Source organism: Oryctolagus cuniculus, chromosome 1 (assembly GCF_051225735.1).
Source record: "Oryctolagus cuniculus isolate XC-2025 breed Fujian yellow rabbit chromosome 1, ASM5122573v1, whole genome shotgun sequence".
In the NCBI taxonomy this organism is placed as follows: domain Eukaryota; kingdom Metazoa; phylum Chordata; class Mammalia; order Lagomorpha; family Leporidae; genus Oryctolagus; species Oryctolagus cuniculus.
Genome location: NC_142867.1, coordinates 160,212,595 through 160,226,696, shown reverse-complemented (window position 1 = coordinate 160,226,696; position 14,102 = coordinate 160,212,595). Strand labels below are relative to the sequence as shown.

Here is a 14,102-nt window from a genome sequence, read left to right as displayed (position 1 = left end):
CTATGTCATGTATGTTTCTTCCTTTCCTATCCAGGGGCCCCTGGAGTCCTATCATCATGACATGTCCATTCTGGGACATGACAAGTTGGTCATTCCATTCCATTACAGTGGTCAGGGAAGTGCTTGACCTGGGACTACTCCAGTATTGCTTTTTTCAACAAAATCATAGACAGCCTGGAGACCTATTAATAGTCACCAAGTGGCCATCTGCTCCCCTTCCCGCAGGAGTGTATTTAAAGCAGGAAGGCATTCATACCTATTTATCCCTCAGTGATAATGAAAGATTTATATAATCATGTCCTGATTATCAGGGTGTGAAATTGGATTCTAAAACACTAAGAACGGTAGCATCTTATGTCTAAGCTTCCTTCTTTCAGAGACTTTTCATGATTATTTCTCATTCGGTTCTTCAATTGTGTAGGATTAGTCACCCATGACCTACGTTGAAAAGAGCACAAATTTTGGAGTCAGATTTTATTCCCAAAACAAAGGCAAGGAAGTGAAAAATGGGTGCCAGCAAAGAAGAGATTGTGTTTGTGGATGTGGGGAGTTGCAGGGAAACTTCCTGAAGGGCCTAAATTTTCGGTGCAAAGTGAGCAGGCAATATCATCATCTAAGGGAGAGAAGGATATTGAGGAGGGGGGAGGAGGTACGGTTCTGAGTGGCTCAGTGCAATCCAGCCATAGTCCGCAGAAGATTCAGGATATGGATGTGGGTGCAAGAAGGTGCTGCTGACACTCGTGTAACAAAAGGTGGATTAACAAGAGAAGATACACAAATTTATTTAATCAAGGTTTTTATATGACACAAGGGCCTTCAGAAATGAGACCCAGAGAACCAAGAAAAACTCTTTAGTGCCTAGGTTTGATGAAGCACAGACAACTGTGAGCCAAAGGTTACTGACGAAGTGGGGAAACCTAGCAAGGCCCACCTGTGCAGGCTCTTCTCCTAGCCTCTCTGTTGTAGCATTTCTTTTCTCCAAGATACGGGGCAGGATTCCTTCTGCAGTATGTGTGTGATGATTTTCCGTAGCATGGCCAACTCTTTACAGAAAGGCAGAGGAAGGGCAGAGTAACATTTCTAGGTTTCATGGCTTATTTGGGGAGCCAGGGTCTCAGCTTTCTATGATTCTCCATTGGGAAAGAGGAATTTTCATTTCTATGGCTTGCCTTGGACAGAAAGGGAAAGAAAATTCAGGAAGGCAAGAGGGCAGAAAGTCTTTGTTTTGAAGCCTTCTGACATCCCATAGTTCAAAATTTGCATTGCCCAAGTGCCATGCTTCGGGGTACTGTTTTCTGAGCCAAACACCAAAAATGTTATAAACAGTTGCAAGGCAGTGTGACAGGAAGCTGGTTGTAAACAAAGGTCCAGGGCTGTTAACTGGGGTTTCGAGATCATGCCTTTCAGAATCAAGGTTTTGAAATACTTAAGCAAAAAACCAACAACAACAAAAGAAAAACAGAGACAGTGCACAGGCTGTTCAATGAAATAGGCTGTAGGAGGGGTCAGGAGAGGGATGATGCATCAGGCCTGGGCCTGGCAGCTGGCCACCGAGTGAGTGTACATCCCTGGCTGGCTGAGCTTTCCCTCATTCTGAAAAATGACTGGTTCTGAGATCTCTGCCGGAAACTCCCCTCCCATCACAATGGCTGAAAGATCCAAAAATAATGCAGATTTTGAAGTCTATGAGTTGAGCGATTGGGATGTTTACCTCCCAAATAGCAATGAAAAAATGTGGCTGGAGGCCCGTGTTCCATGGCAGGATGCCGCCTCCCCCGGAATGAGGGCTTCCATGAACAGAAGGACTTTCACGCTGGGCAAAGCTGGAAGCTCCTCAACCTTTGTTGCGCTTCAGAGCCAAAAGTTGAATTAAATCAGATGGGTCTTTAAAAAAAGAAAAAACAAAACAGATGGGTCTTTTAAGGAAAAAAGTGTTGGTCAGCTGAACACTTATTTAAAAACACATGACCGTTTTGTCTTTTGTGGGGTATGCAGACCAAATATAGCATCTGCAGGAGGATGCCGTTACTGTTTAGCAGCAATGTCCCAAAATATGGCCAGTTTCTTAGAACACTAAAATCTCACATTCACTCTTTTAGATAAAACTCCAATGAGCCTGTTTTCAGGGCATCTGTCAACATTCTAGCCTTTTTGCCAAGTATCTTAATATTGGAATTTCGGTTTTGTTTTGCTTCATGTCTTTGTACTTTTTTAATTCTATTAAAATTTACTGTCTAACAGTTAAATGAATCCAATTACATTATCTAGTATATCCCACAATTGTGGCAGTAGTATCTTAATGAAGGGCTCTGGAATTTCACTGACTGAATTATAGTAATTTTGTGAATAATTATTCCACCAACTCTGTAGTCAGCATGTCCAAATTTATCTGCGCAAATGAATTCCAAGGATTTTAACCTCATCAGAAGAAAAGTTATATTTAACCCAGAATCAAACTGTCTGGTAAATTGTTGAGGTCCACCACTTCCAACAAGAACTTAACTAGGTTTGTTTTGTAATTTATGGTATTGTTGGCATAGGACTGAAATATTTCTATGTCAAAAGTGAAAGCCATTTATGGAAACTGTCATTCACATGCTAATTATAGGTCCAAACAGAGGCTATCCAATTGGTAAAGTGGATAAACTGGGCCACTACATCCACCAAGCAGGTCATGGAAACTGATTGAAAAGGCAGTGAGAAACCCTTTACTTAAGACAGCATCTAGCTTTTTCATATAAACAAGGCTTTTTAATTGCCCAGCAAAGGTTTTATTGTATTCCACAGCTCCCTACAAAGCTAGCTTTCCTCTCTAGCCTAGCAAATTCCCATTTCCTGTGTTGGGTAGCCCTTAAACTACAGTACATCATAAAGTGAAAGTCCTTAGCCCTAATTTGGTAAAAACCCAAACTGATTTGGTAAGAGAAAATAAATGCCTGGCCCACCTGTGTATGTACTTTTTCTTTTCTGAGTACTTTAGCCAGGTTCTTTCCCCCATACCCACTGCCTCCGCTCCCAACTCCCATTCCACCGTCCTCTCCCTCTCCCATCTCATTCTTCATTCTGGTTCATTTTTAGTTTGATTTTATATACAGAGGACCAACTCAATGTTAAGCATAGCTTTCAGCAGTTTGCACCCATGCACATACACAACATATAAAGTCAACATATAGATAGGTTTACGTATAAAATTGATCATATAAATAACATCAAGTGCCTGGTAATAATAATAGAATTAAATGGAAGGAAAATCCATTATGGGAAGCAATCCACACAACAGACTCCTAGAATGACATTTGCTGTAAAAAAACACTCTGACCTCAGAATCAGCCCTTAAGGCTTCTTGATCTGGCTGAAAGGCCTGTGAGAGCATTTCAGGCATAGAGAGCCAAGACTCTGTGACAAAAAATATCCTATATGGAGGATCTCTGTGAGAACTCAGTGGAAAGAAGGGGTCATCAAAGAAGGGTATATTCTTCTCTGAAGGGAGGAGAGAAATCCACTTTGCTTATGGCCATATCCAAATGCCGATGGAGTCTATAGTCACAAAAGGCTTCCATAGCCTTGGCAGCCCATGGCAAGAGCCTCAGGTGATCACTGATGTCATAAATAAGAGTGTCAATTGTTAAAGGAACAACAGAAGTCACTGTGCACTTACTCCCCATGTAGGACCTCCATCCCTAATGAGTTTTACTATGAGAATTGACGGCTTCTTTGTCTTTTGTTTCCAGGGTTTGAGGATATCTTATTGCTTGCTGGAACCACCACCTGGTGGTGAAGGAGAGTTCCAACTCAGTCTAATCCATTTGAAAAGTATAAAAAAGCCCTGGCCATTTTTTTTTTTTTAAGATTTATTTTACATCTGAAAGGCAGCATGACACAGAGTGAGAGGGAGACAGAGGACAGAGGTTTTCCATGCACTGCTTCACTCCCCAAATGGCCGCCACAGTCAGGGCTGGGCCAGGCCTAAGCCAGGAGCCTGGAACTCTATTCGGATGTCTCCATGTGGGTGGCAGGGACCCAAGTATGTGAGCCATCTTCTGCTGCCTTCCCAGGAGCGTTGACAAGGAGCTTGATCAGAAGTGAGGCAGCTGGGACACAAACTGATGCTCCAATATGGAATGCCAGCATTGCGGGTGATGGCTTAACCCCCTGCACTACTGCTCAGGCCTGGGCCTGGCCTTTTGACCTAGAAGTTAAGAAACTGGTTAGGTTGTCCATATCTCTCATCCAGGTGACTGGATCCATTTGATCCTCAGCTCTGGCTGTTGATTGCAGCTTGCTTCTCATGCAGCCTCGAGAGGCAGCGAGCGATGGTTCAAGTAGTTGGGTTCTTGCCACTCCTGTGGGAGAACTAGATTTAGTTCCCAGCTCTTAGCTTCAGCCTTGGCTCAGTCCCAACCTTTGGGGCATTTGAGAGTTTAACCAGTAGATGGGAGCACATTCACTTCTTTTGTCTTTCTGTATCTCAAATGAATAAGCATCTTAAATAAACAACTGTCTTGTTCTGAGTGAAGACAGTAAATAGTTTGAAGTCAGCAATGAATCAAAAAATGAGGTCCCTGGTCTAAAAAGTGCCTGGCACAGGGACTGAACATAGTAAGAATTTAGTAAGAGGGGTTTTTGATCCACACAGTAGCTTTCTACTGCTCTTGACTAGTGAGTCTCAGGCTGGGAGATTTTAGCTTTCCTGGGACACTTGGCAATGTCTGGACACATTTTTGATTGTCACAACTTGGGAGTGATACTGGCATCTAGTGGGTGAAGGCCAGGGTTGCTGCTAAACATCCAGCCTTGTGCATTCAACCAAGGATGATCTGGCTCAAAAATATCAGGAAATAGCCTGCTATGGTAAAAGAACATGTGCAAGGTCTGTTTTCCGTTCAGTGAAGAGTAAGTTAAGTAATATTGTTGAACCTTACTTGCCTGCATTTAAAATCATTTGTTTGCAAGTATGCTTATATAGTTCTCCAAACTTTTACTACCTGTTTGAGTTTCAAAGTTAATCTAAGGCATTTCCTCAAGAATTAATATTCTCCATCAAGACAAAAATGTTGAAGTATTACTAGTAATATGGATTGGAACCTTAAGTGCACCAAAACAGATTAATTTACAAATACTTAATTTCTTTCTAACTTGTAAGAAATTTATATAAAATCAGGAACACGTGTCTAAGAGATCTCATTTGATCTGTCATCTTGTCCTCTCGGATAAATATTAATATACATTTGAGCTAAGATTTTTTTCAGTCTTTAGAGATGTTCTACGTGCTTTGGAGTATTGTCTAAAATAAAATAAGCCCTGTTTTTCAGAAAGACCTATAAAATATACACGAGGTCATTCCCTTTAAGAATTTAGACAATGGCTGATTACCTTCTTGTCACATTATTTTTGTACTTTAAATTTTTAAAAGTTTTTCTTGAAAGCCAGAGAGACAGACACAGAGGGACCCTCCATTGTTAGTTCACTCCTCAAATGCCCATATTAGCAGGGCTGGACCAGACTGAAGCTGGGAGCCCAGAACTCCAACAGGGTGTTCCATATAGGTGACAGGGACTCAAGTACTTGAGCTATCATCTGCTGTCTTCCAAGGTGTGTATTAGGAGGAAGTTTGATCAGAAGCAGAGTAGCCTGGACTTGAACCAGGTACTCTGAGAGGGAATGTGGGTATCCTAAGTGGCAATGTAAACTGCTACACCAAATGTTTGCCTCCTCCTCATATTCTTCACTGGACCCAGAGGGAGAGTTCTTACGAACAGGCTAAGATATTTAGCTTTTCCTTTTGCCTATATCAACCAAGCCCACTCATGAACTTGCTCAGCCACCAACTACCCTAAATAACCTATCCACCTTAAGTACTCTACAAAATGTAAAATGGATCTCAAAACAGGAGCTTCTATTATCAGCATTATTAATAGCTGGGTGGGTGGAAAATCCAATGCGATAGACCATACATGCTAATCTTGTCATGTTTCTTTTGTGTCTTGGAGTAGTGATAGACAACTGCCAAGTAAATTCAAGGCTTGAGGCCATAGCTGGAATCTAATCAGTGATTGACTGACTTTGGGGATCTTTTATCAGACACAGCATGTGGTCTGACTAGTGGTCCAAGTGTGGAAAAAGCTCTAGGATGGGTACAATCTGGTGGCCTACTGTTGTCCAAAACATCTTCAACACATCATTCAATCCACACAGTTTTGAGATACCCAAAAGGAGACGAGAATTTTGTCATGCTGGGCCAGCCTGAGTGACCCAGTTTCTCCAATACGTGGTGTTGGATTTATTTTCACCAAGAGGGACGAGTCCTTTTGCCTTTTAATCAAATGACAAGCCAAGTGAGGCAAAGATAGTCCCTGAACTAATAATCACTTTATTTCAAGACACACAAAAAAGCAAAATAGGCAAAAGGAATATGTGCAAAGATAGGGGGAAATAGCTAACAGAGAAGTACTTCAGCACAGAATGCTTTCATGGGTCAAGCACCATGCACCTTGCAGGAAATTTCCCAAATGACCCAGGAGGGCACATCCACCTCAGGCTGATGTTTGATGGGCCTGGAGCTGTCATTCTGTCAGCCGTGAGGTACAGGGCTTTCCACTCCGAGAGAGGCTGCAGCAGCTGGTGCGTTTTCAGAGTGAACTCTTACAGGGAAATGCAGTCACAGTTAGGTCTGTCTCAAAATGGCAGTCAGAAGGCCCTAGCATTTCTTGCCCCAGAAGATGTAGTATCTTAGCTTCTAGATTCCAGCCTTGGAAGGAGAAGTCTCAGATCCAGACTATCTCCTTCTCATTTGTGGATGTGGCTGTCAGTCAGCTCGTGTGAAGTAAGGGCCCCCTTGCTTTTAGCCAGCTGCTTGGCTTGGGGACAGTGTGTGTCAAAGCATAGCCATATTAATCATGACTGAAATACCAATTTACTTAGATCCACAGAATATTAACTCAGCAAAATACACATTAAGCACCTTGGTCTATCCAATAGAACTTTAGACAATAAGGAGATATTACACCTTTGCTATGTCCTGTTTATTCAGTGAACTACTAGCTATATGCAGCTATTGAGCTCTTGCATACATGGTTACTAAAACAGAATAAAGGAATTTTCAGATTTATTTCATTTCAATTAAATTTTTTAAATCTGTTTTTTGTTTGTTTGTTTGAAAGACAGCGCAACAGACATAGATATAAAGATCTTCTGTCTGCTGGTTCACTCCCCGAATGCCTGCAAAATCTGGGGGTGGGCCAGGTTGAAGCTAGGAGCCCAGAACACAATCCAAGTCTCTTACATGAGTGGCAGGGGCCCAATTGCTTGAGTCATCACCTGCTGCCTTCCCAGGGTGCACATTAGCAGGAAGATAGAATCAGAAATGGAGCTACCATTCAAACCCAGGCACTACATTCAAACCCAGTTCCAGAGTTGACCTGGAACTGCTATGCCTAATGCCCACCCCTAATTTTAATGGAAATTAACACAAGACCTGCTGACTTAACATAGCAGATAATGCTTACTGGCTACCATACCGCACAGTGCTGGTCTAGGAAACACTAACTCATGATTTTGAACCTTAGAAACCTTGATTTCTTTTTTTTTTCAAATTTAATAAAATTATAGAATGTTTAGTATATAAGAAGAGATTCTGTTTAATATAGATAATTTCATTAGCCTAACATAATTATTATAAATTTAATGAATTTTCTAGGCTTTTCCAATGCATTTTAGGTAATTTAGATATGATTATATCTTATTTTATTTTAACCATGTTTTTTTTCACTTAACATTAGGAAATAAATATATTTCTGTTCTACGAATTATATTCACAAACCATCAGATTTAATTATGTCCTACGTGTTACACTGTGGTACCATAGTTTGTTTATTTCCTCTGTTTTTGAGATTTTAGATTATTTTATTTGTTTGCTTGCTTGTTTTGATTTTGTGGTCATTACAAAACAATGCTATAGTAAACATGTGAAAATATGTTACTGTTTCTACTCCGAAAAACATTATCATGTGAGTTTATGTATGTAAAGATTTACATCTTAATCTATCCCTACCACGCATTCATTTTGAAAAAGTCTATTTATTTATTTTATTTATTTGAAAGACAGAGTTACAGAGAGAGGTAGAGACAGAGAGGTCTTCCATTCACTGGTTCACTCTCCAAATGGCCACAACGGCTGGAGCTGTGCCGATCCGAAGCCAAGAGCCAGGAGCTTCCCAGGTCTCCCACATGGGTGCAGGGGCCCAAGGACTTTCCCAGGCCATAGCAGAGAGCTGGATTGGAAGTGGAGCAGCCGGGACTAGAACCCGCGCCCATATGGGATGCTGGCACTTCAGGCCAGGGCTTTAACCTGCTGAGCCACAGCACCAGCCCCTTGAAAAAAATTTTTTCTTTGACTGGCAGAGTTAGACAGTGAGAGAGAGAGACAGAGTGAAAGGTCTTCCTTCTGTTGGTTCACCCCTCAAATGGCTGCTACGGCCAGATGCGCTGCGCCGATCCAAAGGCAGGAGCCAGGTGCTTCCTCCTGGTCTCCCATGTGGGTGCAGAGCCTAAGCACTTGGGCCATCCTCCACTGCCTTCCCAAGCCACAGCAGAGAGCTGGACTGGAGAGGAGCAACCGGGACAGAACCAGCGCCCCAACCGGGACTAGAACCCGTGGTGCCGGCGCTGCAGGTGGAGGATTAGCCTAGTGAGCCGCGGCGCCAGCCTTGAAAAACTTTTTTAACAACACCTGTGAAAGACTAAAGCTGACAAAAGGAAAGAAAGCCAAGATTTTTGTCCTCTATAGCACAATTAATCCAATAAATTATGAGCCAGATTAATTTTCCTTCCTATTTAACAGTAAAAATTGCTGATAAAATGTAATTGTACTCAGGGCTGATGACACAGACATTTGCTTTGCAAATAGGGAGGAAGTTCTCAGGCACAAATCCTGTGAGTGAAATATTTTATATGATCAAGCAATCTCTAGAATTAATAAAGAGATGAAAATGAACAGTAACAATGCAAAACCCAAAAGAGCTCACCACATTTTATTTTGTTCTCTGTAAACCTACCTACTTAAATGTTGTTACAGCTCCAAGCTATCCTTTTTATCATTTAAATCAATATGAATACAGTGTAAGTAAACCTTCACACATCTTGCAATTAGTAATTATTCCAAGGCTCTTGGCTCAAGGCATTTTATATTTTGCATACTCGTAACTTGTCACATGATTTTATATAAATAATATATATATAAATTATAGCTATAATTTATATTATATAATATAGAGATATAATATATTATATAATATATAAATTATATGTTTATAATTTATATAATTTATAATATATACATTTATATAATATATAAATATGATATTGTATATTATATAATATATAAGTATTATATTATGTATAATTTTATATATTATATATATTATATTTATTCCAACCACTGATTCACTCCCCAAATGGCCAGAATAGCTGGGACTGGGTTAGCCTGAAGCCAGGAGCCAGGAGCCAGGAGCTTCTTCCAGGTCTCCCACATGCATGCTCCCACTTGTGTGCAGGGGCCCAAGCACTTGGGTCATCTTCTACTGCTTTCCCAGGCCATAATCAGAGAGCTGGAACAGAAGTGAGCAGACAGGACTTGAACTGGCACCAATATAGGTGGTAGCTTAACCCACTGCGCCATAGCACCAGCCCCATGATTTTATATTTTCTTTTAAAATAGTTTCAATATTCTCATGAATCTGATCTTCAAAGACCAAAATGGATCCTACTGATAACACAAATTTAAGATGTAACATTTTGAATATTAGAACCTAAAATAATCAGATGTTTTCATTATTCATAAGTTGGGTTTTATCTTTTTTTATATTTTATTTTATTTAATGAACATAAATTTCCAAAGTACAGTTTATGGATTACAATAGCTTCCCCCCCCCATAACTTCCCTCCCACCCACAACACTCCCCTCTCCCACTCCCTCTTCCCTACCATTCACATCAAGATTCATTTTCAATTATCTTTATATACAGGAGATCAATTCAGCATATATTAAGTAAAGATTTCAACAGTTTGCACCCACACAGAAACACAAAGTGTAAAATACTATTTGAGTACTAGTTATAGCATTAATTAAACATCTAAGAGTAATTGTGTATTAATTACAGAGTTCAACCAATAGTTTTCAGTAGAACATAAAAAATACTAAAAGGGTAAAGTATTAAGTTCTTTTTTTCGTTTGTTATATAGTTATTTTTTTATTTAATAAATGTGAATTTACAAAGTGCATCTTTTGTATTTCTGTGGCTTCCCCCCCCCCAACCTCCCTCCCTTCCGTGGCCCTCCCCTCTCCCATTCCCTCTCCCATCCCGCCCTTCATCGAGTTTCATTTTCAATTACCTTCATATACTGAAGATCAACTTAGTATATACTAAGCAGGGATTTCAACAGGCTGCACTCACACAACCGCACAAAGTATAGGGTATTGTTCGACTAGTAGTGTTGTTTTTAAGTTTCATAGTAAAACACATTAAGGACAGAGATCCTACGTGGGGAGCATGTACCCAGTGACTCCCGTTGTTGATTTAAAAATTGGCACTCTTATTTATGACGTCAGCAATCACCCGAGACTCTTGCTATGAGCTGTCTAGGCTATGGAAGCCCCTTGAGTTCACCGACTCTGAACTTGTTTAGTCAAGGCCGTATCACAGTGGAGGTTCCTTCCTCCCTTCAGAAAAAGGCGCCTCCCTCCTTGATGGCCTGTTCCTTCTGCTGGGGTCTTGTTCACCAGGATCCTTCATTTAGATTGTTTTTGCCACCGTGTCATGGCTTTCCATGCCTGTGAGACTCTCATGGACCTTTTAGCCAGATCCGAATGTCCCAAGGGTTGATTCTGAGGCAGGAGTGCTGCCATTCTATGAGTCTGCTGCGTGTCCTGTTTCCCCTGCAGGATCATTCTCTCCCTTTTAATTCTATCCTTCATTATTTGCTTACACTGGTCTTATTTGTGAAATCTCATCGACACATACCCTATCTTTTTGATCGGTTGTGTATTTATACTTATCACTTTACCAAGTGCACTGGCATTGGTACCTGCCTCCTTGGTAAGACTGAGTTGAAATCCCCTGGCACATTTCTAGTTCCACCACTGGAGTAAGTCCGAGTGAGCATGTGCCAACCTATATATATATATCCTCCCTCTCCATAAGTTGGGTTTTAGATTCTGTTTTGTCATTCTTTATCTTTGAATTGAGATCTGTAATTGAGGGATTGAATATGGACAGTAGGAGCTTGTGCTAATTAAATATTGAGTTACAAATGCAAAATACCTTTATAACTACAAGTGCTATGAAAATATAATTAATGTAATATAAATGTTTTCAAAAGTTCTCTTTGCTCATTCTATATGTGAAAAGTAGCCTCTAAAATTGGCCCAATGGGAGGAATTCCAAGACTTTTCTCTCTTTCTCTGTCTTGCTGGCACAGTGAATTTAATAATTTACACTATGGATTTGTTTCTCCCTCACATACAGCAGTAAAAACGTGTGGGCTGATAAAATAACTGCATTTAGGGCTTTTATTGGTGATACCAACTGGAGACATAGATCTTTGTCTTTGGAAGTGGAACACAAGTGTCCAGATGGCAAATTGCTGGGATTGTGTTCACAACGTGAATGGAGCACGTTGCCAGAAACTCGTTTCCAAAAAATCAATAGTGTTTGTACTGGAAATGTTTGAAAAATGCTTGGAAAACCATCAGCTCTGTGTGCGCTTTGTGGATTAACTGGGGAAAACATTTCAAACCTGGTCAGCTCTTCATTGTCACCCACTTAACCTCTTGCTTTCCTCATTTATGCTGTCAGTTCTTTAAGAAATGCCACTCATTTACGCATTAGGATACTCAGTTTATCATCATGAAGTTGACTGCTTTAAAAAATAATGTTATTCCAGGGGCATATAGAAATGGTGACCATTCTTCACAACACTGCATTCTGTTATTTGTGTGGAAAAGGAGGTGTTTGTAGTTGCTGGTGTGCTCAGTAAATGACAGGTTGGAAAAGCTTTTCATTTTCAGTTCACAGAATTCATAGCTTTATTTTTATGACTTGCAGGTGGTCTTCATGAGCCTGTGCAAAAGTTTTTGGGACTGTGGGCTTGTAGCCCTGGATGACATTACAGTGCAGTTGGGAAGCTGCTGGGCTTCAGGTAAGAAGGCAAACGTTCCCTCCCTGTCTCCCTGGCCCATACGTGACACTTCCAGGTTCTCCAAACAGCACATACGTTTAATCTGTGCTAGACCATCCTTTGTTATTCTTGGCACAAGTACCTCTCTGCAGCACTGTGTAGTTGGGTTTGGAATTTAGAAATGATGTCTAACACGTAATGAGTGTCTTGGTCCATGAGACTTAGCTTTCCCTCTATCTCATCAGTAAGGGAAGTAGTACCACTTACCTGGATATTGGGGATAGTATGTATATATTCCTTAGAATAGATCCTGGACCAAACAGTACTTTCAAAGCAGTTATTTCCTATTATAAATAGTGTTTTTGTTAATATGGTTATTTCTGTCTTCATGACTGTAAATTTTCAAGAAATATTGATACTAATATCACTAAATATATAATTTCAAAATTTTCATAAAATAAATATTTTGTAAGTGATTAAATGACAGTGGGGCAATAGACCAAGTCTTAACGATACTGACAAAATAAAGTCATAGTCACTGGCTATGATTTTGAGCATTGTGTTTAGCAAGCAAATGATACATATCTCTCAGCCTGTCAGATCATTGGTCTATATCTACTAATTATCATTGCATCCTAAATGATGGGGTATCCATTTTTCAAAAAAAGATTTATGTATTTATTTGAAAGGCAGAGTTAGAGAGAGATTGATCTTTCATGCACTGATTCACTCCCAGATGGCCACAACCGCCAGGGCTGGGCCAGGCTGAGGCCAGAAACCAGGAGCTGCATGCAGATCTCTGATGTAGGAAGAAGGGGCCCAAGCACTTGGGCCATCCTCTTCTGCTTTCCCAGTTGCCTCAGCAGGAAGCTGAATTGAAATTAGAGCGGCGGGGTCACGAGTTGGCACCCATATGGAATGCTGGGTGTTTCAAGAAGCAGCTTTACCTGCTAGGCCACAACACAAGCCCCATATGCATTTCTTTAACAGGAAAACTGGGGTGACAGTCTGCACTGGAGAATAATTTCCATGTTTATTTCATTAAAAAGCAGTTTGGTTTTAGTCCCTTGGTTTAGGTGGTACTGAAAATACAGTACAGATAAAATCTCTACACTAAAGGCATAGAAGAGAAAATACAGCTTCATTAGGTAGTGTTGTATGCCAAATCAAATGAAGCAAAATAATAAGAAACCAAAACTAGGCTATTTGTTAGAGAAGTTTGCTAACAGTTTGGGTGTATTACCAAGTTCAGCCAAAGGAGAAAGACCCAGAAAATAGAAAGATATAAACACTATAAATAATAGTTATTAAAGTTATTGAAAACAGCAGCCAAAGACATAAATACTTGTCTTTGGAAAAGAAAAATAAGGGTCTAGGTTGGAAAAAATGTTCTAATAGTTATTTTATTAATAATCCTTAAGAACTTAATGTTCTAAGTACTTTGTACGTCATCTCATTGACTCCTCACAAACCCATGAAGTGGATACTATTAATGTTCCCACAGTATAGGTAAGGATCCTAAGGCACAGAGGCGTCACATGTTCTGTTCCACGCAGCTCTGCCTCTGGAAGTACACTGAGTTCTCCCATGCTCTCCTCTTCCTGCAAGCAGCTTTAGAGTGGTCACAAGGGCTCCCATCACTCACCCTGGATTTCTGAAGGATGTCCCTGCGTTATGCAAATTTATTATTTTCATTTTTTTCATAAAGGCAATATACCTTCAAATTCCAGAGCTTTATAACTTCATCCATGTGAATGAATCCATAAGTCAGAGAAACTTTTCTTCAAAGTTACCCAGTGTTTAATAGAGACAGGTGGGCAAGAGGAGAGCGAGCGAGCTGCCATCTACTGATTTACTCCCCAAATGCCCTTGATGGCCAGGACTAGGCTGGACAAAACTGGACCAGGGAAGCTCTTTATATTTCCCAT

General features: G+C 40.4%; 1 protein-coding gene across 4 annotated transcripts in view; it reads left to right on the top strand.

Annotated features, from left to right (window-relative positions):
• The window catches only part of MAMDC2 (MAM domain containing 2), a 179,271-nt gene that overhangs the window by 132,840 nt on the left and 32,329 nt on the right, over window positions 1-14,102 (top strand). For all 4 annotated transcript variants that reach the window (XR_011379575.2, XM_089336869.1, XM_089336874.1 and 1 more), the window contains one exon: window positions 12,102-12,195. Coding sequence is in view for 3 of the 4 variants with exons in the window: in XM_089336869.1 (XP_089192995.1) it covers window positions 12,102-12,195 (94 nt within the window). In the remaining variant the exon portion in view is untranslated. The remainder of the gene's footprint in view (window positions 1-12,101; window positions 12,196-14,102) is intronic.